This window comes from Rattus rattus, chromosome 1 (assembly GCF_011064425.1).
Source record: "Rattus rattus isolate New Zealand chromosome 1, Rrattus_CSIRO_v1, whole genome shotgun sequence".
Taxonomy (NCBI): Eukaryota; Metazoa; Chordata; class Mammalia; order Rodentia; family Muridae; genus Rattus; species Rattus rattus.
Genome location: NC_046154.1, coordinates 117,987,133 through 118,014,786, shown reverse-complemented (window position 1 = coordinate 118,014,786; position 27,654 = coordinate 117,987,133). Strand labels below are relative to the sequence as shown.

Genomic DNA, 27,654 nt, shown 5'->3' with positions numbered 1-27,654 from the left:
GCCTTGTGGTCCCTTTACAGCAGAGGCTAATATCCGCTGATTAGCATTGGTTTTTAATTCGAATGTTTATCAATTCATTCCGAACTCCTGTCCCCTACCAGCCCCATTCTCTCCGTCTCTTTCAGCCCAAAGAATAGTGATGAAAGTTCAGAGGTGCTTTCCCGTCATCTAAATTTTCCTTTTTGCTTTTTTAATGAAATCGTGGTCAACAGATCCTAGGCACTCCCTCCATGAACCTCGGCCCAGGCCCGGGCTTTAATTAGCCCCATGGTTGTGCTTTAAAAGGGAAAAGTCCTCCACAGTCTCCTGCATCTGCAGGCTTGGTAACCAGCGGTGGTGCCTCTGGGAGGCTTAAGTGGAAGCCGTGCTGGGGGAGTATGTTACTGGGAACAGAGTGTAAGAGTTCAGAGACTCCCACTTGCAGTTCCCTGCCTCTGCATTGTACCGTGGTCGAGGAGATGAGGCAGCCTGCAGCTACCACGATGACCTCTTAGCTTCTGGAACCATAAGCCAAGACAAACCTTTCCTTCTGTAAGTTGCCTTGGCCATGGTGTTCGATCACAGCGACAGAAAACTAACTAATGTAGAGGTTGACATCCTCAGGAGAGGCGAGAATAAAGTACCCTGTACCAGAGTCCCCAGAGGATTTAGCACTGCAGAGACGGCTGCTGAGGTCCCGGGATGACACAGGGCGAGCAGCTGGAACAGAGCATGTCCAGAAAAGACCGGGAAAAGCATCACAGTGTCGGGACAGCACTCGGGACAGCACTCGTAGCTGTTGTCCTGAGAGGCCATTTTGTTCCCTCTCACCTGCATCATTAATTCTGCAGCGCTTCCCAACCTCTAGCGGGCACATAAATCCCCAGGGTTCTCGTTGGGCGCAGAGACCACTGGTTCCGTCTGCTGCTGGCACTGCCGCCATATCCCACACCCACTGAGGCCAGTGGGCAGCCGCTCCCCAGTGGAGTCTCCCCAAGGCAGGCGTCCCGGTCCAGCCGGCCTTCAGCGCCGCTCTCCCTCTTTGCCCTTGCAGCTGGACACCGGGAAGACCTTCCAGGCCGTGATGAGGTTCGACACCGACGTGGAGCTCACTTACTTCCATAATGGAGGCATCCTGAACTACATGATCCGAAAGATGGCCCAGTAGGTGCTGGCCTCTCAGGAGACCCGCGCTTGGTGCTAGACCCAATGAGGTACCAGGCCTCCGCTGGTGGAGGCCTGGCCGAGCAGCCACCTCTACTTCTCGTGAGGGTGCTGGCAAGATGAGCAAGTGGGCCCTGCCATTCCTGGAGGCTCAGCGCCAGGAGTCTCTAGTTTGGTGATTTGTTAATCTTTTTATCCTTTTCTGTAATCTGGAATCTAGAATCACGGGAAGGTCCGTAGTCCCAAAGAGAGCTACCTTCTCTTTAAAGTCACTCATCACCGGACATTGATTTTTTTCACTCTGACTAATCTTCAGCAGAACTAGCCAGTATCTCAGAAGTGTCTCCTCCCCTTTCTGTTACTCTGTATCTGTCTCTGCTCAGTGACCCCTTCCCTGGAGAGCCCATTCCTCCGTATATCACACCAGTGTTAACGACATAGCTTCAGACTCCTTCACACTTCAAATTCATAGTAATCGTGATCCCTTCCTTCCAAGTGAGCGAAGACCTTGTGGCTAGGTCGGCCGTCCCAAGTGTTTGATTATCTACCTTCCAATCACCGTGAGTTGTCTTTTACCATTTTCAACATTTGTTGACAGGGTTTGAAGGTAACCGGGGAGTGAGACAGGATTTCTAATTGAATAAGATTAAATATATTTTCATGAAAACGTGTTGGCTTTGGAATTGAATTTTGTCGGGGATGTCATAGTGGCTGTGACACTGAGAGCCATGTAAGTCCCCAAAGGCCTTTGACTCTGCTGCTCCTACCACCGCATCTGAGTAGCAGGCACAGAGGGCACATTGAGGAGCCAGTGTGTGACCTGTCAGTGTGAGAGCAGCGGAGAGGAGGACGCCTTCTACCTCGGTCACAGCAGCAGCAAGGAGCAAATCGAAGCTCCCTGGTGCCCTAAAATCTGTTCGCTGATCTTCATAACTGGAATTATTTTGGGGTGTGCCTTATTCTGCTCACGCTGCTGTAACAAATGCCTATATAAGAGCTGAGAACTATGTGATGAGTGGCCTGAACCCTGAGCCTTGTCTCCAGACCACCCAGTGCCTATTACGATTAAAATTTCCATTGGGGGAGGGGTTGCTTTGGGTCTCAACTTTCTTTTTCTTTTTTTATTCTTTTTTTCTTCTCTCTCTCTTTCTATCTCTCTTGTTGTTGTTTTGTTTTTGCTTTTAGTTTTGTGTTTTTTTTTTTGTTTTTTTTTTTGAGACAGGGTCTTTCTGTGTATCCTTGGCTGTCCTAGAACTCACTCTGTTGGCCAAGCTGGCCTCCAACTCATAGAGATCCCCCTGCTTCTGCCTCCTCAAGTGCCAGATTAAAGGTGTGCCCCACTGCCACGCACTGTGTCTTTTTAATTTTTTTTTAACTAAAGTGTCAGAATTGTATTTACTTTGTATTTTAATATGTAACCATCATAGAGTGGCTAAATTGAGCCTTGCACTCTTACTCTGTGTGGTGAGAATATTTCCCAGAAATATATTTTTCAAAGAACATATCATGCACAGCTATCAACAGCGATCTCCATGCTGTACCACAGAGCTTCTAAGCTCCTTCCTTCTGAGTGAGGTCCCATGTCCTTCCATGTTTTCATGTACGGCTGGTAATATTTTCCCCGTTCATTCCTTAGCTGACTCTTCACAGTTTCCTTAGCAACGGCGTCCTCTTGGCCCCTTGTAACTGCTAACTTTACACATAGTGAGATCGTGAGCTTGTTTTTCTTTTGTGCATGGCTTTTCTCATTTAACATTTCAATTCCTTTGGATGCGTACCTAGAAGTGGAATTTCTGGGTCATAATAATGTCCTTTGTGAGTTTCTGGAGCGCTCCATACTGCTCTCCTTAGTGTCTTTACATGGACGTGTATACGGCCTCCAACTGTGTGTGCACATCCCTCTCCCACACTCCCACCAGTGCTAGCCTTTCTTTTTTTGATATGGTTTTAACTATGGTTTTATTTGCAGCTCCCTGACGATTAATGGTGTTGGGTATCTTTCCATATATGTGTTGATCTTTTTTGTGACTTGTTTTTTTGAAAAATGTCTGTTCCAGTCCTTTGCCCATTTTTAATCGAATTATTTCACTTTGTTGTTGAAATCTAACACCACCTATTCTAGACAGTAGGTATTGATCAGATGTTTTCTCCTATCTTGCAGTCAGTCTAACTCTTGACTACTTCCATGACTAGAAAACTTTTAGTTTTGAAGCAGTCTAATGGGCCTGTTTTCCTTTTTGTTGCTGAAGATGTAACTATAAACAGGGCCATAGCATTTCCTTTCTCTAGTCCTTTCTTGGCGTGAGGTCTTATGCTTCAGTCTTCAATCTGTTCTGAGTTGGTTTTTATATAGTGTGAGGTAAGGCTCCAGCTTCGTTCCTTTGCATGGATCCATCCAGTTTTTCCAACAGCATTTGTTGAAGGGACAGCTCTTCTCCATTGTGTCCTTGTCAAGTCCTAACCACACCTGTGTAGGCCTACTTCCGTGCTCTCGGATTTGTCCATTGGGTTCTGCATCTCTTTTTATGTTAGCAGAATGCTATTTTCATTGCTGTGTCTTTGTAATATATTTTGAAGTTTGATAATGGTAATAATTTCAGTTTTGTTTTTCTTCTCGGCGTATCTCTCTGGCTGTTGGGAGTCCTGTGGTTCCTTAAGGCAGTCCTTGTTTCTGAGAAAAACATCTTTGGGGAAAAAATAGCATTGGGACGCTCCTAGGATCGCATTGAATCTGCACAAATCATGGTGTTAGCACAGACATGTTAGTGACTTTCATTCTTTCACCGCATGGAGTTTATTTTCTTAATTTCCCCTCTGCCTCATTAGTTGTTCAGGAGTGTGGTGTTCATACACTTTTCGCACATTTCTAAAATGCCTCCCGTCACTGGTAGGTGTGAACTTCCCCGTGGCTGTGGTTGTCCCTCTTGGCCCCTTTCTCTATGAGCGGGTGACATTCTTTAGTGCGGTCTTTTGTCTGTCTAGTGCAGGTTCAGAGTTGCGATCACGGCGAGCCTCCGGGAGTCATGTGTTATCACAAGGCATTTGAAAAGCACGTGTGAAACTTTGCTCTTCCTCCACATTTTGGATTTTAATGCCACACTCATGTTTGTGTACTGTGCGCCTAGTGACACATGGTTCTGAGTATTATTTTAATGGTGTGGAAGTACAGGGTTGAAAGATTTGCATCCCGTTCTGCAGCGTTCTCAGCGCGGTTCTCGTTGGGTGTATACTTACTCTCCCTGTGAGTTTTATGCTTTGTGTCTTTGGTTGTTTCTAGCTCCGGCTTGAGGAGCTGCCGTTACGGATGGCTCCCTCGTCTTGGATTTGAGGAAGCCTTTATTCTTCCTTCAGTTTTGAAGAACAGCTGTGCCAGGAACGGTATTCTTGCCTGGCACTTTGCAGGGGTGGGGCTGTTGGATCTTGGCTTCCTCCACCTCCAGAAATATCTATGATTAAGCTATCTCTTCTGTGAGATTTTTGTTGTAGCAGCTTGAGCAGACTAAGACGCTGGCTACAAGGGAAGTTTCTCATGGCCACGCCTCTGGAACAAGCTTTTTCCGCTCTCCACTCCTCCAGCTGAATGTGTCCTCTGTTTTTTATGCCAGTGTCCAATGCTGGCCCAGAATTAGACTGTACAGCCTGTACCTGAGTTCTCAAGGCGGTGCTGGCCCACCTACTCTCCATCCCTTCCTTCCTTCCTCTTGTAAAAGGGATGGATACCTCCTTTGTGTGAATGATTTTCCAAGTCCATTACTGCCTTATCCTTCCTAAACAACAGGCATCCCTTGGCATCCACAGTGACCTAAATGGCAAATGTACTTAACACAGCAACAAAGTACACGTACCTTTCAACTCTCTCTCTGTCTCTCTCTCTGTCTCTCTCTCTCTCTCTGTCTCTCTGTCTCTCTGTCTCTCTCTCTCTGTGTGTGTGTGTGTGTGTGTGTGTGTGTGTGTGTGTGTGTGTGTTTCATAGAAAGTACTATATAAAGGGAGAATGTGTGAATGTGTTAGTCGTGTCAGTCTTGGGGTGTTAAAAGCACAACTCAATGTGGCTTAAACAAAAAGGAAAAGTAGGACTGGAGAGATGGCTCAGCCATTAAGAGCACTGACTGATCTTCCCAAGGTCCTGAGTTCAATTCCCAACAACCTCATGGTGGCTCACAACCATTTGTAATGGGATCCGATGCCCTCTTCTGGTGTGTCTGAAGACAGTGACAGTGTACTCATATATGAAATAAATAAATCTTTTTAAAAAATGGAAAAGGAAATTGGTCCATGTAACTAACAGAATAGTGACATCATGACCTGAGGCGTAATTGGTTCTAGTGATTTAAATGCTTACCCATGATCTCCCCGCTCAGCTCACACTCTAATGGCCTCTGAGACAACTTCTATTTATATCTCCTATTCTGAGTCCCTCCCAGCTCTTCGGTGACAGTTAATCATTTGTCATTGCAAACATCTGTCTCCCGCACAGACAGTAGGGCTTCCTCTCATCAATGAAGAACCTTACCTTTGGCACAGTCTCTTCTTCAGGACCGTGTTGGTGAATATGGTACTTTTCTGTTGCTGTGGAAATATATCCTGACGAAAACAACTTATGCGAGAAGGGTTTATATTGGTGTAGGGTTCCAGACCAATGTTGTCCATCCTGGTAGAGAGAACACAGTAGCAGGCAGAGAAGGCATGGTGGGTGGAGCAAGAGACTGGCTAGTCACATTGCATCTACCCTTAGAAAGCTGAACAGGAAGAGGAACCAGCTATCGAGTCTCTAGAGCCATTCCCAGTGACACACTTCCTCCAGAGAAGCTCCATCTCCTGCGGGTGCCACAGCCTTCGCCAACAGTACCACCCTCTGGAGCCCAAGTGTCCAAAGGGTACCGGAGCTTAAGGTGGTGTGGAGCAGCCCATGGGTGGTAGAGGAGTGAAACGGCATTGCTTGTGAAAACAGGAACTGTGGGTTCCACTGGCTCTTTAGGAAGTTGTTAAATGTCGTAAGCACGGATGTGATTTAACACTTGACCAATTTCTGTTCTCTTAGTCAAGTTGCCATAAACAAAGATAATCATAGCTGGCATTTTTATTAAGAGTTTTAAGCGTTTGCCCCCAGCAAGCCCGTACCTGTTTATTAAACACAGATTTGTAAAGTGGAGTAGTGGTTACATTTTACGGTGTATTAAAACAGTACAGGCATGATCCAGAAGTCTACAGTTCCCTTTGATTCTACCCGTCTAGTTGATATCCCAGCCACATACCTGTTGGTGGGTTTTTACAGGATGCTAATTAACAGGGTCCAACGAACAGAAGTGTTTCAGGAACCCCTGGTTTAAGCGGGTGTTAATAAGAATGCACACGGACTGTAAAGATGGTGAAGGGTACAAAAGTCTGCCTGCCCCTCAGTGCATCCCTCAGGGGACCTCAACACCATCCCACAAGACGTGAGTGCACAAATGCCGGCATCTGGTTGGCTTGTTGTGTGAAATGTAGTTAATACAGAGCCTGTTTTAAGTACAGGAGTCAGGAGTCCAACCACCTTATTGCACAATGAGGCCTCCAGGTCAGAATGAAAATGTCAAGATATCAGTACTGACCACAGATAAGCAAGGTCTGTGGTTGCAGAACAAGTTACATCTGAGCTTCAAAAGGGACACAGGGATGGCAACCTGCGAGGACTCTAGTGGGAACCAATGACGTGCTCATGGGAGATTCCAGATACAGCTTCAATCAGGAAGTCCAAAGACAAGCATTGCCCATCTCTCAAAACCAACTGTTCTATTCGTTCAGTTCTTACTAACCCAGGGTTTGCTCCATTCCAGGGTATACTGGGCAGTGGCTTAAGTCCATGTACAACTCAAATTGTCATTTGTTCTCATCTTTAGTCTGCTTTTCCCCACTGACGAAAAAAAGGACTATTTCACTTCAACTAAATTATCATTGTCAAGGCTGGGGAGGTGACTCAGTGGTTAAGAACACCGGCTGCTCTTGCAGAGGTCGGAAGTTCAATTCTTAGCACCCACATGGCAGCATAAAACCATCTATAACTATAGTCGGAGGGGATCCAATGCCCTCTTCTAGTGTGCATATGTGCATGCAGACCAAAACCCAATATGCATAAAATATATACGTTTTAATTAAATCATTGTAATGTTTAAAAGTTTTTTCTCAAGTAATTTCTAGAAGATACCTTACACATGCTAAACAACTGTTAAGCTGCAAAGGCATCATGTACTAAAAGACATAAATGAAAGTCAGCTCCCAGCAAATTCATTTAGTCCATTTTATTGCACTTACTAAGAATTTTATCAATAACCATTATCAAGAACTACTACGTATCATCTTTTCCACCTATCAATTAAAAGCCTAATCCCTATAGGTTTTTTTCCCCCAAAGAGTTAGTTGCTGGTTAATTTCTCTAGGCATATTTGGTAAGTGGTCATTCTGTTGACCTCCAGGGTTGATCTGGGTAGTTTGGGTGACCCCTCTGCTCTGGGTGGTCTTGGGATAGTCTTCAGATGTAAATGCCATGTAAAAAGGGTTATGTGGCCATGTGATCTCTGCAGTTTTGTTTAGGCCATTGATGGCCCTAGTGAATTGTAAGTTTTAAGAAAGTGTTAAAACCACTGTATGCCTTCAAAACCAGTACGATTCCTTCGCTGAACTGGAGCGCCTTGGTCTGTTAGCAGTAACAGCCCTTCAGACACCTGTCTCTTGATCTGAAAAAACTAAGCTCTTTGAAGCATTAACAAACCCCGTGAAGACACATGGAAATGCCGTTTGAATACATAAGGCTTAAGAAGAAAGCCAGGCATGGTGATGTAGGCCTTCAGTCCCAGCGCCCAGGAGGCAGGAGCTGACAGCCCTCTGTGATCAAGGGCAGCCTGGTCTACAGAGCCAGGGCTACACGTAGGAACAGTGTCTCAAAAAGAACAACAACAAGCCATGTTAGGGGATGAACTGGAAATATTCAAATGTTAAACATCAGCCTTTATTGAAAATAGCCAGAGCCAGGCCTGGTGAAAATTTTTAATTTCAGCACTTATGAGGTGGGGGGAATCTGTGAGTTTACGGCCAGCATGGTCCACATATCATGTTTCTGGTCTACAGAGAGATCCTGTCTCAAACAGGTAGGGGACAGACATACAGATGAGATGGTTTAAGATATCTATTCAAGGAGGATAAATGGCCCAAATTCAAAGAACAGATTAGAGTAAGATGTATAGTAAATGAACAGAACAGAAATACCTTCTCAGTAAGTGTAGTAGTAGTAAGCTATTAACTAAAGTCTTTCACATCTTAAAAGTATGTCATTTTAAAACACATGTTGTGCATATTGAACCTTGAAATCCCAAATTTGTGTCAGCAAAGAAATCAGTGGGAAAGACTGAGAAGGGATGGAAACCAGGAGAATCTGCAGAGGGCGGCAGGGTGGCAGGATCAAATTTGGAAGGGAGTCAACGCAAGGGACAGAGTAGAGTACGGCTGGATCTGTGAGTGTGGTGGCCTGGATAAGAACTAAGTCAGTGGATTATTAAGGGCGAAAGGCAGCTTACGGCAGGTAGAGCAAAGAGAGAGTACGGGAAACTTAGCGCCAGTCATCATGCGTCTCGATGTACCGAGTAGCTGTGCATTCTCTGGTGGGCAGTTCTGAAAAATGTAAAAGGGAAAACTTTCAACCCTCCCCACCATCGCCGAGTGCTAAGAGTTATTGGTGAACAAAGCATTCGGAGCTGCAGTTCGCACTTTGTGTGGACAGAAACAGCTTAGAGCAAACAGGTCAGGTTACCTGGCACTCAACACAGTGCAAGCTTGTGTAAGAAAGGATTGTGCAAGCTTGGGTAAGAACGCATTGGCTGGTCGCTTCCACACTTAAGGCATGGCTCCCTATAGCGTGAGAGTGAGAAGCCCGAGATCATGTGGACATTTCTTCGGGATTGAACTGTTTTCTTTCAAAATGAAAGTCCTTCCACTTTGAGTGCCGGTTCTGAACTCCACTCTCAATATCTTCCACAACGAAGCTTTCGATTTTTATGACTGGAATCTCAAACGTCTTGTATCTCACAAAAATCCCCCAGTCGTGGCTGCAGTTCTGTTTGGCACAGAATATTTTTGCTTTCTTCTCAAAACTATCATAGATCTTTGGTTTAGGGTGTGGCTTACACACAAAGCGCTCCTTAAAAGCATCTCCAAGCACAGTGTAGTGGGATTTCTAGGAGGAAGAGAGGAAACACAGTTTTAGCAACAGTCCGAAGATGCCTTAAACGCCGCTTAAGGGTGAAGAATGAATGTGATCTCACTGATGTTACAGTTGGAAGAAAAGACTATGGACAGAATCTCCTGTGGGCCAATTAGGATCCATTTACTGGGCCTCTTGCACCTAAAACGGGAGGAAGCCCAGCTTTCCAACTCAGAAGATCACAAAGTGCAAGTTCAACAGAGGCCAGAAAGGCCAGACCCAGAGCACAGGGTTGACCGCCCAAGGGTCAAGGGTATGTGTGAGAAGAGGCTCATACTGGCCACAGACCCCAATGCAGACCCAGGGTCCAGTCCTCCCGGGAAGTGGTCTAAAGGGACCACTGTGAACAAGAAGCCTTTGAAATTGGAGCTGAAAGGACCTTTAACGTCTAAAGAATCGACTCAGAAAGAGGATGTCCCTCATACTAAGTAACATAACCATCCCCTAGCTAGTCAGCCATCCGCCACCAGCGCTGGTGGCAAGAATGCCGACAGCAAGATTAGTCTCTGGAGGGTTTTTTTGTTGTTGTTGTTTTGTTGTTGTTTTTTTTTTTTTTTTTTTTTGCCAACCTTTAGTTAAAAGTTTTGAGGGACTGTGTGTAATGGTACATGCCTTTAAGTCCCAGCACTTGGGAGGCAGAGACAAGGGAATCTCTACAGAGTGAGTTTCAAGATACCCATATAGAGAGAGATCCTGTCTCAAAAAACAAAAAAAAAAAAAAAAAAAAAAAAAAGTTTTAAAGGGGAAAGGTCGAAGGCTAACCTGCAAGTGTTAACATTCTTTTTCAAATGAGGTGTATTGTTTTCATTATAAAAGCATTCTCTGTCTCAATAAGGAAATATAAAAAACAAAATAGGAAGAGAGAATTTCACTAGCAGAATTATCGTTTTCATATATTTAGCCTTTCTCCCTCTTTTGACAAAGATGGACCCACACTGGTCATGACAACGATTCCGTTGCTCACGTTGTGCGCAGCCGTAAGGAGAGCATCTTTATAATTCATCTTCCGGTTATTTTCCCACTTTACCATTAACTTGCTGGCAGGTTGACACTACACCATGTGCGCTTCGAAATCACAGCCTTAACGTTTTCTCTGGTCTAATCTTCGACAGACAGTAAAGTCGCCTCAGAAGATTTGTGAATGTCTCTAACCCCGTTCCAGTTTACACGCGGTTAAACATTCGTTAAAACTAAGAAATCGATTACAGATTTTTATGCCTAATCCGTAGGTTCCTGGAACCAATCAAGGGCATAACACTGTACCTAGCATAGCCTTCGTTCTCTATGCCTGCATTTGAAAAATAAACAAAAATTAAAAAAAACAACCTATTTCTTTGGAGAGAGTGGTGGCACACGCCTGTAGGCCCTGAACTGGGGAGGCAGGGACACACACAGAGGAATCACAGACAGGTTGAAGCCACCCTGGTCTACTTAGTGAGGCTGTCTTTCAGAACACACAGTTGTCCTAGCTTCTGGTGTGCAGTGCAGTGATCCATGCATGCAGGGATCTCACCAGAGGAATCAGTATTCCCTTCCGCCCGCACAGTCTTCATCTCTCCATACTCGAGGCTTTGAGTCCCCCCATCTAACTCTTTGTAAGAGTTGTAATGAATCAGAGACCATAAGCAGGACTCACCCTCCTGTGCTGTGGAACCGTAACCCTTACCCATCCTGACTGTCTGGGGCAACTGCGATTAGCCCTCCCTCTACCCTCCCGTGCCAGTGCCACTATTCTGTTTCGTACTTCACTAACATCAGCCTTTCTGGCCCCCACATAGAAGCAGTATTTTATTTCTTAATACAGGACCATGGCCAACGCTCGCAACGCCCACAGGAGAAATGGCGTTCTTGCTACATACATTTCTCTCCAGGAGATGGTAAGATTGGACTGGGGTTAAAAACTACCCAGGGCCACTCACCTCGACCACTCGAATGTCAGCTGTGTAGCACGCAAAAGTCTTGCACTTTCCACACAGCAGTTTCTTGTTTTCTCTGGCGGGGACAGGCTGTGGTTTGTGTTGACTGTCCCTGAGGAGTTTTTCATCCAGCTGTATGCGGTGAACCTACATGCCAACAGAAAGGTTTTTTGAATGACCATAACTAACACACAAAGATATATATACATGCACATGGCCACAACACACACACACACACACACACACACACACACACACACACAGGCACACACGCACACACTCGTACCTATTTGTATCATTTTGCTTGTAAAACTCAAGTGCACGATTCCTTTGGCTCCCCAACCCTTTTGTAATCGGCACTCAAATACATTAGTCTTTCAGGGATTGCCATAAACATGCCTCTAAAGAGCCACGTGAGCCGTGCTTTCTCCTTCAGTGGTTTGCAAAACATTAGCGATCCTTTACAAATAGACATCATACGGACACTTCAGGCATGAGCAAAAGGAATGGATCAAGGGAAGGAATAGTCCTCTCCCTCTGAATCCTCCCGTCAAGCTCAACATGTAGGGCTGGATTCCAGGACAGCACAGTGCCTGCATAGCACAGCTCCATCTAACTCAAGCGTAGGCTTTCGCTAAGTACAGAAGGAAGCTGCAGTGGACAAACCAAATCAAACTGTGAAGAGTGAGGAGAGGGCAGGCCAGCCAGAAGGACCGGGGCCCTAGGAATGGCAAGCTGGGTTCCTGGACCTCCTCTTCATCTGAGATGTTCACACTTGAAGCCACAACAGCTGACAATCAAAAATGCCTTTGGGCAGCAGAAAAAAATTCCAAGAGAAGCCTGGTGTCCCTCAGAAAAAGACCAGGAAAGGGGAGCCTAACAAACAAAATCTTTAGAACCTAAAATTTAGACAATATAACTACTTTGCACCCAGGGTGGGGAGGCCCTGTGGTCTAGTCTCTCCCTACCTGTATCAAAGGAGAACTAAGATTTCTACTTTACAAAACTATAATGCGGCCCCAGTTATCAGGATGGAGCTAGGGTCTTCAGCCATGTGTACTGGAAGCGCACACACTCACACACACACACACACACACACACACACACAGACGCACACACACACAAACACACACACACAAACACACACACACAATACAAACACATACCATACACCCACACACACCACACACACACCAAACACCCACACCCCACACAACCACACCCACACACACAACACACACAACACACACAACACACACACAACACACACACACAACACACAACACACATACAACACACACACAACACACACACCCACACACACAACACACACACACACACACACACACAACACACACAACACACACACACCACACACACACAACACACACCACACACACACACACACAACACACACACACACACACACACACACACACACACACACACATACACACACAACACACACACACAACACACAACACACACACATGCGGCCTACTTGCACAGCAAGAATGGGCCCCTCCCCTTACCCCCTATCAAAGGCTGGATACCTGCTTTCATGGTGATAAGACCTAATGAGGTTATGGCCTCCTAACCAAAGTCAAGCTGGAAACCAGCTAACACAAACCAGTAAAGTTCAGAGTCTCGGTAACAGCAAATGAAAACATCTAAGTTCTAAACGTCTCTTTTCATATTATGAAACAGGAAGACCCCATGCTGAATGAAAAATGACACTCAGAGACACCAACTCGAAAATGATAAGAATGACATGGTAAGGGAACAGTCACGCACACTTGGTTATGTAAAATATTCGGGCTTATAGTGACCCACACTAAAAGCCTGGCAGATGGTCTGGACAGCAGACTACAGGGAACCAAGGAGCAACTGTGAACTAAAACCTTAAACAAGGGCTCACCCCTTGCGGAGAGCTGATCCTGGTGGCTTCTGGCTTGGATGCTGAAGAAGATTCACCCTCCCTAGGAGCCTGGCGTTTGATCATGCTCCAGTGAGTATATGAACGACACAGAATGGATTTGCTTTTTTTGCTTTTTTTTTTTTTTGTGTGTGTGTGTGTGTGTGGAGGGGGCAGACATAGGAAGACTGGGAGGTGAGTAGGATTGGCTGTATAATGTAAGATTCCCAATTAATCAATTAAAAAATAAAAAGCTAGAGCAAATGATGGAAGGACGGCTCAGCATTTAATGACAAGTACTGGCTGGTCTTTCAAAGGGCCTGGGTTCAATTCCCATGGCAGCTGATAACTCTCTGTAGCTTCAGTTCCAGGAAACTTGATGCTCTTTTCTGGCCTCCTTGGTGTACAGACCTATATGCAGGCAAAATACATATATACAATATATGGGTTCCCCAGAGGTCGTCTTAGGTATCTTCAGGGTACTGTTGGTAATTGCTCTAAATTCCAATGGGTTAAAGCCATTACTACTATGGTTAAAACTTTAAGGCAAACAGTAGCAACGGGTGAAGATGCCACCAAGGCCCTGCCCCACCTGACTCCACACCTATGGTTGAAAAGAAATAACTCCACACACACATGTGTGTATGTATGTATGTATGTATGTATGTGTGTGTGTATAGATGTATGTATGTACATGTATATACTTATTTATCAAATAAAATTACCCTGATCAAACAACACAAAGAAAATAGACTGAAACAAAAACAAAAAACAAAAGCCAGACTCTCTGGGCCACAAGGCCACTGAAGGATGTTTTCACAGCTAACATCCTCATCCTCGGAGTCCAGAAACAAAAGAGCAGGATTTGGAAAGTCAGAGAAATCACGGCTGAATAATTCTGAACTGGGAAGAGCAAGATGATGACAGATTCATGAAAGCCAAACAAGCCTCAAACGATATAAAGCAAGACGTTCACCCAAAGGTGCTTATCATCAAACCTCTGGAAACACTTTCTCTGCAAAGGAAAAGCCGTCTCGATGACTGCGGCTGGTCCCCAAAGTCACACAGGACAGAAGGAAAGGCACAATTATTTCTCAAATGCTAAGAGGATTAATGAGGGGAAATGAAGGCAATCTCAGAAGAAATAAAACTGAGGATTTGCTACCATGAATATAGGTTAGAAAATAATCAATGCAAGATCCCGACGGGCTCCCGCCCTCAGGCTATCCCAACTGAGCTTCCCCTTCTCCTTTGGTCTCACTGTGTAGCTCTGGCTGGCCTGGAGCTCACTACATAGACCAGGCTGGCCTCAAACTCACAGAGCCCACCTCTTAAGGGCTGTGGTTAAAGGCATTTCCTACCAGCCTCTAAGATTTTCTTGTTTTTGTAAATAAAATGGAGAGAGGAGTGGAGCTGGGTGTGGTGGCACAGAGAGTCCAGGTAAGAAAATTGGAGGGTCAAAAGTTCAAGGTCATCCTCACCTACACAGGGAGTTCAAAGTACCTGGGCTAAGTGAGGCTCCATCAAAAAGAAAGGGAAAAGAAAAGTGGGGATTATGGTCCTGTTTTCAAGAACCGTTTTCACTCCTGTGAAACCATTGCATGATGTTTACTTCCTCCTAACTCTAATTAATTTTGGATGAATTTCTAGAAGAAATTTTAGGCTTATATGATATATACATTTCTTTATGAACAATTTTAATATTAACTTCCCCCTTTTGTTGTTATTTTATTTTCCTGAGACAGGGTCTCTCCACATAACCCTAGTTGACCCGGAACTCACTATGTAGACCAGTCTGGCTTTGAACTCCCAGAGATCCCCCTGCCTCCTAAATGCCAAGATTTAAAGTTATGTGCCACCGTGCTCAGATGTTAACTTCCTTTTTAAAGATACACATCAAGGTGAATGGAGAGAGGATGGCTCACTGGTTAAGAGCATTGGCTGCTCTTCCCAGATTCCCAGCACCTACATCAACGCTCATAACCATCTGTAACTCCATATCCATGGGATCCAAAACCCTCTGAGAGCACTAGACATGATCAGGGTACACAGACATGCAAAGTAGGTAAAATGCTCATACATATAAAGTAAATAAATAAAAGATTAAAAGGTTCAGATCTACTCACTATCTTGGGCAGGCTGAAGCTCGGAGGAATGTGGTAGGAAAGAGTAAATATATAAGTGCTCCCCCTTAGATATCCAATTGTCTTTTCATTTGCTTATATGTAATAGCTTTTTCAAATTGTACAGTAAGACTCAATTACATGCTAGTCATCTCAGGTATCTTCAATGTACTGTTGGTAACTGCTCTAAATTCCAATGGGTTAAAGCCATTACTACTATGGTTAAAACTTTAAGGCAAACAGTAGCAACAGGTGAAGATGCCACCAAGGCCCTGCCCCACCTGACTCCACACCTACGGTTGAAAAGAAATAACTCCACACAAGGGCAGAGTTGGTTTCTTCTTCCCACACTGTAGTTTTCAAAGATCAGATTCAGGTCATCGAGCTTGGTAACAAGCACCCTTATCCACTGAGAGTGATGGCTAAAGTTGTATTTTAAGTTTAAATTACTGTGCTTAGGAGATCTATAAAACGGAAATGCCTCTAACCTATAAGCATCATTTGCCCAAAGATAGTTACCTTCCTGAAGTGCTGGGTGGGGGTTGGTGTTCTCATTTGATAGCAAGCCACTTGTTTTGGCTTCTGTGAACAAGCTTGATTACCTCAAATGCTCAGGATGTGCTTGATTACACATAGGTGGGAGATACATAGGCAGGAAGTTAAGTCAGTATGTATACTTGTCCCCGATTGAATGAAGACGAGAATGTAGCCTGGTGGGTTTTGCCTCTATAAGCCTCTAACTAATGTAAGTCAGCACTGTGCTCTGGGAATCCCAGGCATGGGCCTGGCCAGTTTCCATTGTCCTGGCCAGTATTTAATAAAGCTTGCTTCAAATTTGGCACAAATATTGTGATAGTTGTCTCATTCTCACCTGGCACCTTAACATGAGCCATCCTCTACCCCTAACCCCGCCCCCACAGGTGGAGAGAGCAAAGTGGAACTGTTACAGCAGCTGTGAGCATATACAACGTGCCGGAAGTCCTTCATTCAAAAGCATCACTCATGTCCTATCTTGGCCCCACCAGGAAGGGAAAACAGACTTCTTCATGTAGATTTCAGATCACACTATATGACAGCTGTAACTAGAATGGCCCAATAATCTTTACCTCATTTCCTGAATTATGGTCCTGTTCTGAAGCTACTGCCACAGACATGAGTTCTTGGCTCACCCTGGACTGTACACGTCAAGCTGCTGAAAGGCAACCAAAGCATTCCCAACTGTTCTAATGATGGTGGAGCAAACGACATCCAATTTGCAGGCTCAGTCCAGCCCTAGAGGCCTCATTAAATACCACAAAAGGGAGTCTCATGCCAGGAACCGCAGTATCTTTTGGTTTTCTTCCATGGCGTTTTCACACAGCTCTGTCATGCTTCTCAGCTCCTACTGCCCCCTCCCCACACGGAGCTCCCTCTCATCTCTGACTGGTCCCCTCCACCCCCCAATATGGCTTCCCTTTCACGTCACATGAATTCCATCTCTCTCCCTTTTATCTCTAATTCTGACCCTTGAGAAGTAGAGACCAGAGGACGAGAAGCTCAAGGTCACCTTCAGGTCCATAACAAGTTCAAGGCCAGCCTGATGCTTAAGACCCTCTCAAAAAAAAAAACCAACACAGACAGACACACACACACTCAGGACTAACCGTGGTCATTTGTTATTTCTAGTCATATTCCAAAAGAGTAGCACAGAAAAAGAGACTTACCGTCTTTTGAAATTTCATTTCATCCCATGTCTGCAGTCTTAAGATGGACTCATTCATTATTTTTTCCTTGACCATGTTCGCCTTTTCTTTTTCAACCACATCAGCGCTGCTGGTCAGGAGGAAGCACTTGCTATCTCGTGCTCTTCCTCTGCCTGCCAGAAAACGTTTTGCGTATTACTGTAAAACTCTGACGTTATGTGAAAACAGATGTGAGAGGTATTTCTAGAATTCGACTTTGATTCACTGCATCCTGCTTTCTAAGGAAGCTGAACCCAAGGGCAGACTCAAACGCAGGTTCCGGCCCACACATTCAGCAGAGAGATAAAACACCTATGGCGGTTTTCATGGGGCCTCCAACGATACGCTTCTGATTGCAAAGCCAGATTACCAGCAACACTGATTTATAGATAATCAGGCATGAGCCCTCAGCAATGGCACCATGCATGCCCATTTGGCCTTTCTGCAATTTGGAGAGGGGTTCGTACCCCTGGAATGCAGTCGTCAGTGCTGTTGCAGAGACAGATGTAAAGAGTCATGGGCATTTGAAGAAGCGCTTATCCTAGCTGGAAGAAGTGGGCTATGTGTGGCGGAGACAGAGAAGGACTGAACCTGCAGAGTGGCAGTGTGTGAGAAACTGGATGAGCAGGAAATGGAGTCTGACTGGCTGAGCTGCACAATAAACGGAGGAGGATGAAAACCGGATGTGACTGGTGAGTGACAGGCACAGAGACGTTATTCTGGAAAGGGAATGTGGGGGCTGTGCTTGGGGAAACAAGAAAGAGAAAGGAAGGAAGACTTGGGCCGAGTACAGGGAGCTACTCACAACCACCGTCAAAGGTCTACTTGCGGACTGGCAAAGCCAGTGGGCATGACATTTTCATGAATATGCCATTGAATGCCGGGCAGGCAGCACCACTGTGGAGAGTCACAGTGGAGTAGCACTGGTAAAACGACAACCACCAGTCCTGACTAAGTCATCTTTTAGACCAGTACCAAAGTCAACTGTGCCGTCAATCACACAGTACAGCTCAGGGAAGGAGAAAGGCCAGAGGACAAACACACCCACCGGCCACACAGAATGCGGGCGGGGTGGGAATGACGTCAGCCGCCCTCACCTCTGGTTTGGATCATCTTGATGACGTTGCCCACGTACTCATACAGGATGACAAGATTGCACTGAGCAATGTCAATGCCTTCATCAGCGACCGAGGTAGCAATCAGAATATTGTTATCCGCACTGGCTCTGAATGCCTCCAACACACACTTCTGTGCCGGGAGCGTCATTCCTGTGTTGGAGAAAGAGGATACTGAACAGCCCACTCATAAACCGGCTACTAATTAAGAACCATTTAAAACTGGAAAGGTTATTTTCAAACACACACACACACACACAAAGCTCAGGTTTCACCATTCACGTTAACCTATGAGCTGGGGACAACCTACTATTTATTGCCCCATTTGACAGATGAAGAGAGTAAGGCACGAACGTTACAACATGCTTCACAAACTAGGAAGCAAAAATGCCACAGATGAGGGACTCTGGAAATGTCCAAACACTAAGCAACCTGTAGCTTTTTAGTAAAAGTTCACATTTTTCCCCTTAGGTTAGCTATCAAACGAGAAGGAATCGTCCAGAAAACAGCAATAGCAGAACCACCTTAACCCATTTATTCATTCATCCAACACCCAGTCAGCAGTTATGGGTTATGGCTGGGCAGATAAGAAAATGATGCTTAAAGATTACATTTCTATCTACAAGAATGGTGAGCAGGAAGCCATGGTGGAGGAAGTGGGGTGAGATCTGTAAGATGGGAATGTGGAGGGGGAGGGGCACCTTGGGTGTAGACGACAGGGACGGCTGCTCCACAGAAGCAGGCGCTGAGTATGGTCTAAATGCATGATGGAAAGATGCACGAATGCATGGGTGAGTGGGTGGGTAGGTGAATGCGTAGATGCATGGGTGTGTGGGTAGATGTGTAGATACATGATGAGCAGACAAAATATCCAAGGGTCTATTTGTATGCCAGTAACAAAGCTTGAAATTCAAGTTGGATTCACTTTGAAGTCCAGCCACATTAGGGTAGTCTCAGACTCGAAACCACACATCCAACACTTGCGTCCATTCTGTATTTATGAGATCGGGAAATTCCACTTGGGAAAAGTACAAGAGCAAGGCCCGAGGATGGAGAGGGCGGGGGTGGAAACTTGTTTAGTCTAAACAGCACTGGCAGGAAGAACAGCGAGGACTGGTCACACTGTGAGATACGACCTGGGACAAGGCTGCCATGAGAACCAGCCACACGGGGTTCTTCCAGGAAATGATAACCTCACTCCCTAGACCACACTTGCTAGAGTTCAGGATTGCCTGGACTGGTTTTTAAAAACTACAAAATAGGCAGTAGATAGGAAAAAAATCTACTATGTAAAGAATAATAGAATGTTTCTATTTCCAGAATTTGGAGAGAGAAATCGGCTTAAGAAGTACCGAGAAAGCAACGGTTGCTGTAAAATTATCTGGCTCTGTGTGTAGGACACAAAAAAGGGCAACTTTCTGCATGCAATGAGACTAGGGTAGCTTTTGGCAGCAGGGAAATGTGCTGGCCTTCTGAGGCACTGCATGGGTCAGGCGGAGCTCCAGCTGCAGCCGTTCAAGCAGATGCGCTGTGAAGGGAGTGGTTACCATCCCTAATCAGTCAAGTGAAATGAGAAGTGAGTTCATCTGGGCGGGCCTGACCTAGTCTCATGACCCTTTTTGAAGGAGGGTTTAGGCCTTCCCTGGGCTCAGAGAAGCAAACGGTTCAGGGGTCGGGGTTCCAAACGGCTCATGGTCTCCTCCTCCTGACTAATGCCCTACAGGTTTCAGACTTGCACTGCCAGCCTAATTGTGTGTTCATTTTCAAGAAATCTCTGTACGGATATAAACACACAGCTGGGTATGATGGCATGGGGGACATTAATTCCCAGCACTCAGGAGGCAGAGGCAGGTGGAGCTCTGAGAGATGGAGTGAGTTCCAGGAGAGCCAGGGTTACACAAAGAAACTCTATGTCTAAGTGCATAAACAAACAAACAAGCATACTTACATACATATGTATAATTTAGCAGCTTTATTTCTCTGGTTGAGCTCTAACTGATATAAACACTAAAACAATGCAGTGTGGGATACATTTTATATACTTAGCATACTAAACCTAATTCACTGGGCGTAAATACCTGTTGCCTGGTTTGTTCTGCCACGTCCAGTCAGTATGCCAGGTTTTAGAAAGCTCAGTGCAGGATTTTCTTCAATCCATTTCTTCAAAGCCTAAAGGTGAAAAGCAATGTCCGGTTGAACACACTTCCTGTAAACTTTAAACCTTGCACCAATTTATTGAATGCATATACAGAAAGAGAATGCAATTGAAGATACAAATAGATTTCAGACTGACAAACCCTAAATTCCAAGCAACAATCCATTCTAGTGATACAGAAGTCTGGCTCATTACGGCTTAACTTATGAGATATTTTAAGTGATTAAAGAGACAAACTTTCAGACATAGAATAAGTGAATTCAGCAAGACTTTAAAGTGAAAGGTCAAGATGTGTAAATTATTGCACAGTACATAGCAGCAGCCGGCAGCTGTGACTTGAAGATCTGTGTGCTGTGTGGAGGTGTACACGATGACCATGTTGGTGAGGAATGTGCATGTGTGTGTACATGCATGTGGAGGCCGAGGTCAACCTCAGGTATCATGCCTGAAGAGCTACTCTTAGCTCTGTGTGAGACTGAGTTAACTCCTTGGGACTTGGGCATTGCCAGTTAGGCTAGTTGGCCACCAAGTCCACGCACGGGTTGTGCTTAACTCTGCCTCGAAGGCTGGCATTACAAGTATGCTCTACTGTACCTGGAATTTTGGCCAGGTTGTTGAAAGCCAGACTGACACCTGTACTTTAGACACTTGACTGAGATGTCTTCCCAGCCCACAGTGAGAACTATTTGTAAGCACAATTTCAGAATGACAATACTAAAATTAATACCTAGGTGTGAGTCTAACAAAATGTTCACAGGACCTCTATACTAAAAATGACAAAGCACTAATAAAACACAGCAAAGGGGGCTGGAGAGATGGCTCAGTGGTTAGGAGAACTGGCAGCTCCTCCAGAGGACCTGAGTTCAATTCCCAGCACCTACATGGCAACTTACAACTGTATGTTAACTCCAGTTTCAGGGAATGTCATTCCCCCACCCTGGACGCTGTGGGCACTGCATGCACATGGTATACAGACATACGCATAGAAGACACCCATATGTGTTTAAAAAAAGGACAGCACAGATCACATGACAAGCAACCTTTAATGACTTCCACATCCTATATTCTAAAAAGACTCTGTAGCTTCTCTCTGAAATATGGGCAATGTGATGTGTTGCAATATCGATTCCAAGTTTATAAAATGACAGTGACTGTCTACTTGGACCTCTTCCTCTCAGTCTCTCACCTTACTCACTGTAGGCAGGGGCAGCTGCCATGTTGGAGGCACATCTTTTCAAGCCTGCCAACAAACCTGCAAAAGGAGCTGAGAGGTCGGTCCTGAGGCTTGAGCTGACAACAGCCTCATGAGACCTTGAGGTATAAGTATCCGGTCGTTCCCAGACCCTGACCCATGGATTTTATAAAATAATAAAGCTGGAAACTTTCTGGCTCTGGCTTTGTAGGTAATTTTCTACACAGCAGAAATAATGAAGGAACATTACATAAACCGAGAAATATGCTATGGCTTCAGTCTCAAGACTCAAGACTGTTAAGATGGCTTTTTCCCCATAGCCACAGATTCAGTGTAAGCTCAAGAAAGATCCCAGGAGACATTTCTTATAGACGTGGACAATATGACTCAAAATGCACATAAGACAACGGAATGGGGCTTTAAAAGCTTGGAAAAGAGTTAAAGTATTTACATTGTTCCATTTCAAGTTGATTAGAAAGCTAGAGGACTCATAACTGTGGAATGGATTCAAGATTCAAGAACTGATGTTTAGATCAAAGCAACAGATGTGCAAATCAATAAGAAAGAGAAATAAGTCCATCCAAATATAGTCAGGTGGTTCTTCTAAGCTACAAAAGTAATTCAATAAAGGATTGCTTGTCAACAGATAATAGGATGTACAAATCCAAAGGAAAAATGAAATCACTTAACTATACCTCACATTAACACAAAAATTCAAAAACTTTTAGATGACAACAGAGAAAAGACTGTGACCTTAAACTCAAGCCAAAGCCAGAAAAATGGGCCTGAAAGATTCAGTGCGCAGAGGCACTATTAAGATAATTAAAAAGCAGGCTATGAGCCGGCAGAAAACTTCAAGTTGCCTGTCTCACAGAGGACTGTTTTTGGCCAACCTGCAAAAAGAATCGTAAAAACTTAACGATCAATGGTAATCTCCTTTTTTCCCAGAACTGGGGATTAAAGTCACGCATGCTAGGCAAGGGCTTGACCACTGAGCTGTATCTCCAGCCCTCAGCCCAATTTTAAAATCTGAATAGGTAATTTTAAAAAGATGATATCAGGAAAACTGTGATGTATATAAGACATCTGAGCACTAATGATTAATTAGTCGTTAATCAAAACCTACACGATGGCTGGAAGTGGAAATTTTAAATGTTAAAAAGGATGCAGTGCTTACTCTATAGTGCCAAGAGTTAAGACTGTGAGTCAATAAAACAATGATTAGTGTAAGAATAAATAATCAGAACAGACACACACGTGTGTGATACTTGATTATAGGGCAGTGAAGAATGGGCTACATTTTCAGTAAAGTAGGGCTAATCTGTAAACACACACACTCATGCACATGCACACACATATGCACACACTCACACACATACTCACACACTCACACACATACATACTCACACACTCACACACACACACACATAGACACACTTACACATACGCATACTCACACTCACATGCATGCGCGCGCGCATACACACACACATACACACACACACACACACACACACACACACACACACACACACACACACACACACGCGCACACACACACAGAGCTTACATCCACAAGTGCTCTGGTCTTCACAAAGAGGATGGTCTTGGTCTCCGGCTTTAAGTGGTACTCTTCTTGTAAGATCAAGTAGAGGTCTCTTAGTTTGGGATTCTCGTTGCTGGGATCCCTGGAAACTTTTTCTAGTTCCTCCAGTTTTTCTGCAGATAGAGCATTTTGCAAAAGGCTTACAAATGTTAAAGTTTTGGAACAAACCGTGGCCTTCTATTTCAACAGTTAACCTCTCCACTGTTAACCAGAAGTCTGAGAATTAAACACTGATTCCAACGGTAAACCCCTTTAGGAAAGCAGCTGAGCAACATAAAGCTCACACATTCTTTGACACCGTAACCCACAGCTAGGAATTCACTCAGTTCTATTTAGAGAACTCTGGAGAAGATTCCGAGGACAGTCAGTGTTGAGACTATGAGCTAAATACAGAAACCAAGCCAAACACTGAGTACTGAGAACGGCTCAACAGATCCCAGCTACCAAAGGAGGGAAAGACACTGTTGCTATTAAAATTAATGCGTTATATATACACCCTCGATATGGAAACATCAAAAATATATAGTTTTTATTTGTGTTTTTGTTTGTTTGTTTTTTGAGACAGGGTTTCTTTGTGTAGCCCTGGCTGTCCTAGAACTTACTCTGTAGACCAGGCTGGTCTTGAACCCAGAGACCCACCTGCCTGTCTGCCTCCTGAGTGCTGGGATTAAAGGTGTGCACCACTACCACCCAGCTTTCAAAAAGTTATTTTAAGTTAAAAATTGAAGCACAGGATATCTTATCTTTAAAAAAAATGTATAAATGTGTACAGAAGCAAACACACACATACACACACACACACACACACACACACACACACACACACACACACACACAATGATGATATACTAGAACCAGATCAAACTAGATTATGATGGTCCATTGTTCAGTTCTTCAGACTTGTGGACCTGGTTCTAAATATAACTATGATTAAAAATTCAGCGCCGTATCCGTGCCGCCCAATGGCTTATACTGAAAGCTAATACAGCAGATGCCCACCCTTATTAATGTCCTAGCTCATTCTATTACAAGTCACTACTATCTATGCTCTTCGGCGTCTGCTTATCCACAGCATATGTGTGGCAGAACTGGCCGTGTGTGTTATGCTCAAGTTTACACAAGCTCACGACGGGGCGAGGGGCAGACTGATGACCCTAGAAATACCCACACCGTGGGGAGGAAGCACTTGCTTCCTCCTTTACCGTCAGGCTAGACTTTGTAAAGTGCTACGTATACAGCGGATTAAACTCAGCTCTCATTCATGTGTCACGTACAAATGCAGAAATGTCCCACCCATGTTTGAAAAACTATCATCTGGCTCGGAAAGATGTTGCTCCCAGAAGCCACCGAGGTTCTAACACGCCTCTGCTGTTTCGTTTTGTTCTTCACTCCTGGCATTAACAGAAAATGGAACTGACTTTCATTTCAGAACTCTGGGGTGATTGCAGCCTCTGGTTGGCTCTGGGCACACGGGTACTGAAAAGACCACCAAAGGCATTCTGTGGAACACGAATGGCTAGAAGTAATTCACTGTGAAGAACTCCACGTTTGTTATTTGTGTGCTGTGTGCCATGCCATCTCCTATATCTGGAAAATTTATAATAAACGTATGCACATGTATGTGTATACATTTTCTCCCAGAGAACTATCAGTATATTTACCAACACAGCATGTCACATATATGTACAGTAAATAATTCGGTATAAACAAAAAAGTTAGTAATTGTGATTGCTTCTAGGAAAGGTAATTTGAAAGGAGAAAGAAAACATGTTCCATTTACTGCCTTCCCACCTTTGGAGTATAATGTAAGGTAGTAAGGCATTTTCCTCATTATTAGAAGTATGCTAAACTGGGCGATGGTGCCACACACCTTGGATCCCAGCACTCTGGACGCAGACGCAGGCAGATCTCTGAGTTTGAGGCCAGCCTGGTCTACAAGGCAAGTTTCAGCACAGCCAGGGCTCCACAGAGAGTCTGGAGAAACAGAAAGAAAGAAAGAAAGAAAGAAAGAAAGAAAGAAAGAAAGAGAGAGAGAGAGAGAGAGAGAGAGAGAGAGAGAGAGAGAGAGAGAGGTAGGGAGGGAGGGAGAGAGAGGAAGGAAGGAAGGAAGGAAAGGAAGGAAAGAAAGAAAGAAAGGAGAGAAGGGAAGAGAGGGGGTAGAGGAGAGGGAGGAGAGAGAGAAGGGAGGGAGGGAGAAAGGAAAAGAAAGAAGGAAGGAGAGAGAGAAAGAACATAAAGAACGGTCTTCTTAACATCATCAGAGCAAGTGCTGGTGTTCTTAAACCTTCTAAACTACTGAATTAATCAGAATGGCACTACTTATTACCTGTGGGAAGCACCTTTTCCAAACCCCACTGTTTCCCCTTTCCCCAAACAGCGGATCTGTCTGAAGGCAGTAGAGTTCTCTGCTGACAACGGTGAGATGTGCACACCTGCCACTCAAGCCACCAGACCCCGGTGACTTCCGACCTTGGAGATCACCCTCACCTTCAAACCTCCGCGTAAGATCTTGCTCAGTCTCATCAAATGCTGCTTCTCGGACATCGTGGAAGAAGGCTTTGAGGTAATTTAGAGCGTCTTTCATCTGCGCATCCTCGCTGATGATGAGGGCGTCGTTGTATTTCTGTTTGAAATGAAAAGGGAGTCTCAATGCGTTTCCGAGGTCGCCTGTGCTCACTCCACTCAAGCTCAACTCGCTGTGTTTATGAGCACAAAACTGGCTTGGAGAAAGTCTTTCTCATACAGTACAGCTGAGGTTTTAAAGGCGAATGGCCCTTAGAGGGTCTGTAATAAAACAAAAACAAAACAAAACAACAACAAAAAAACCCTCTGAACCAAAAGCTGGTTTCTATTTTTGACTCAGCTAGAAATTTAAAAGTAGACTCACTTCGGATTATAAAATTCCACCTAGGGAGTGGAGAAACTGCATATCATGAGAAGCAGTAACAAAAGCAAGTCAGCCTTGGCATTTCCCCTTAAACTCCAAGTCATAGTTAGAGTGTACATGGGCCTTTCATAATGGTGGCCTTACCACCTATGCTGAGAGTCCTTTAAACCTTAAGATTCCACAAACCCACAGTGTCCATACCATGTAAGTCTTTAAATAGTTCCCAGAGCATAGCAAATAGAGCTGAGGGCTCTTACGGTTCCTCCTTCCCTCTGTGTTCACCAGAGCTCCCAGGGTTCTAATACGTGGCTTTATATAAAGCTAAGACCACACAAGCATCAGGATGTGACCATAGAAGCCACTTCTTGAGCTCAATTAGACAGAGGTCAGCAATCGAAAGCTGAGGGAGGCATGGCCTAGGCTCTGAGCCTCTGAGCCTTCGTCCCAGTCGTGGAGACTCGCTGATAAATGTCAGTCAACAAATGAGGTCGGTGACGACTTGGAAAGGTTCCTCATTAAGCTCTTGGATTTGATGAGAGGCTAAATGTTCTCTCGGCTGCCACAGTAGAGCCCAGGAGACACGGTGGAGAAGATGTGTCCCGGAGAGCGGCCACGTACCCGCAGGTGGGAGGTGTACAGAAAGAGCGCCTTGCAGATCCTGCTCTCTTCATCTTTGTCAGGCATCTGAAACACCGTGCACGCTTTGTGAACGGCGACAATCCACTGCTCATATTTCTGGGTGCCAAATTCTCGATTTTGAATTTGAAAGAACTTTCCTAGAGGGTAAGAACAGAAATAAATAAATAAAAGGTTTGCAAGCACTGGTCCGTCTGATTTTCTTTCTGATTCATTATAAGGAAGAGGTTTATCCTGAGGTAGACTTGAGTCCTCAGCTATGTGTGGGGTGGAGGGTATAAAATAACTATTTACTAAATGACCCAAAATCAAAGTTCATAATTGCATTGAGTTTTCCTAATTTCATGAGGTCAAGATTTCATTTAAAAAGGAGGAAACAGATTCAGAAAGACTGTGTAAGGAGCTGGAGTGATGGCTCAGTAGTTAGGCTCTTGTAGAGGACCCAAGTTCAGTTCCTCGCACTCATATTGGGCAGCTTCCAACCACCTGTAAATCCAGGGCTATTCAATGCCCTCTTCTGGCCCCTGGAGGGAACAGCACTCATCCCACACATGCACATACACATAATTTTTTAAGTAAATAAATCTTCTATAAAAGGAAAACTAAGTAATTTACCCAATGTCGTAATGGTCATATTGTGTGGGTAAGGCAAGAATTCAAACCTAGCTCTGTGGTGTCTAAGGTCTACAGGCTTAAGGGGCTAACAGCAAAGTAGTTCAGAAATAAAATAATAGAGAATGAAGAAGAGGAGGGGGAGGGGCGAGGAGGAGGAGGAGAAGCGCACTTTGCCTTTCAAAATGAAGATGCCATTAGAATAACAAGCCTCAAGAGCTTTATCCGAGACCGTTATATAAAACTGGGAGCACCAGGACCCTTCCCAGCATGCTCCACTTTGCTATGAGGGCTGAACACCTCATCTCACAGCGGCATTCACAGCACCGACCACAAGGCGGAGCTCAAACATGTTTATCCTGGAAGCATCTGCATGGAAGGCAAGCCTCAGCCGCTTGGT

General features: G+C 44.7%; 2 protein-coding genes across 2 annotated transcripts in view; one reads left to right on the top strand and one right to left on the bottom strand.

The window, feature by feature from the left end:
* Positions 1-1,812, top strand: part of Aco1 (aconitase 1) — a 55,222-nt gene extending 53,410 nt beyond the window's left edge. The window contains 1 exon segment of the mRNA XM_032905065.1: positions 1,034-1,812. Within this exon segment, the coding sequence (XP_032760956.1) occupies positions 1,034-1,147 (114 nt within the window). The 3' untranslated portion in view covers positions 1,148-1,812.
* Positions 1,813-7,406: 5,594 nt separating this feature from the next.
* The window catches only part of Ddx58 (DExD/H-box helicase 58), a 44,590-nt gene continuing 24,342 nt past the window's right edge, over positions 7,407-27,654 (bottom strand). The window contains exons 12-19 of the mRNA XM_032905057.1: positions 26,625-26,782; positions 25,607-25,742; positions 23,084-23,232; positions 20,245-20,335; positions 18,149-18,319; positions 17,034-17,185; positions 11,296-11,439; positions 7,407-9,349 (exon numbers count right to left, since the gene is read on the bottom strand). Coding sequence (XP_032760948.1) covers positions 9,053-9,349; positions 11,296-11,439; positions 17,034-17,185; positions 18,149-18,319; positions 20,245-20,335; positions 23,084-23,232; positions 25,607-25,742; positions 26,625-26,782 — 1,298 coding nt within the window. The 3' untranslated portion in view covers positions 7,407-9,052. The remainder of the gene's footprint in view (positions 9,350-11,295; positions 11,440-17,033; positions 17,186-18,148; positions 18,320-20,244; positions 20,336-23,083; positions 23,233-25,606; positions 25,743-26,624; positions 26,783-27,654) is intronic.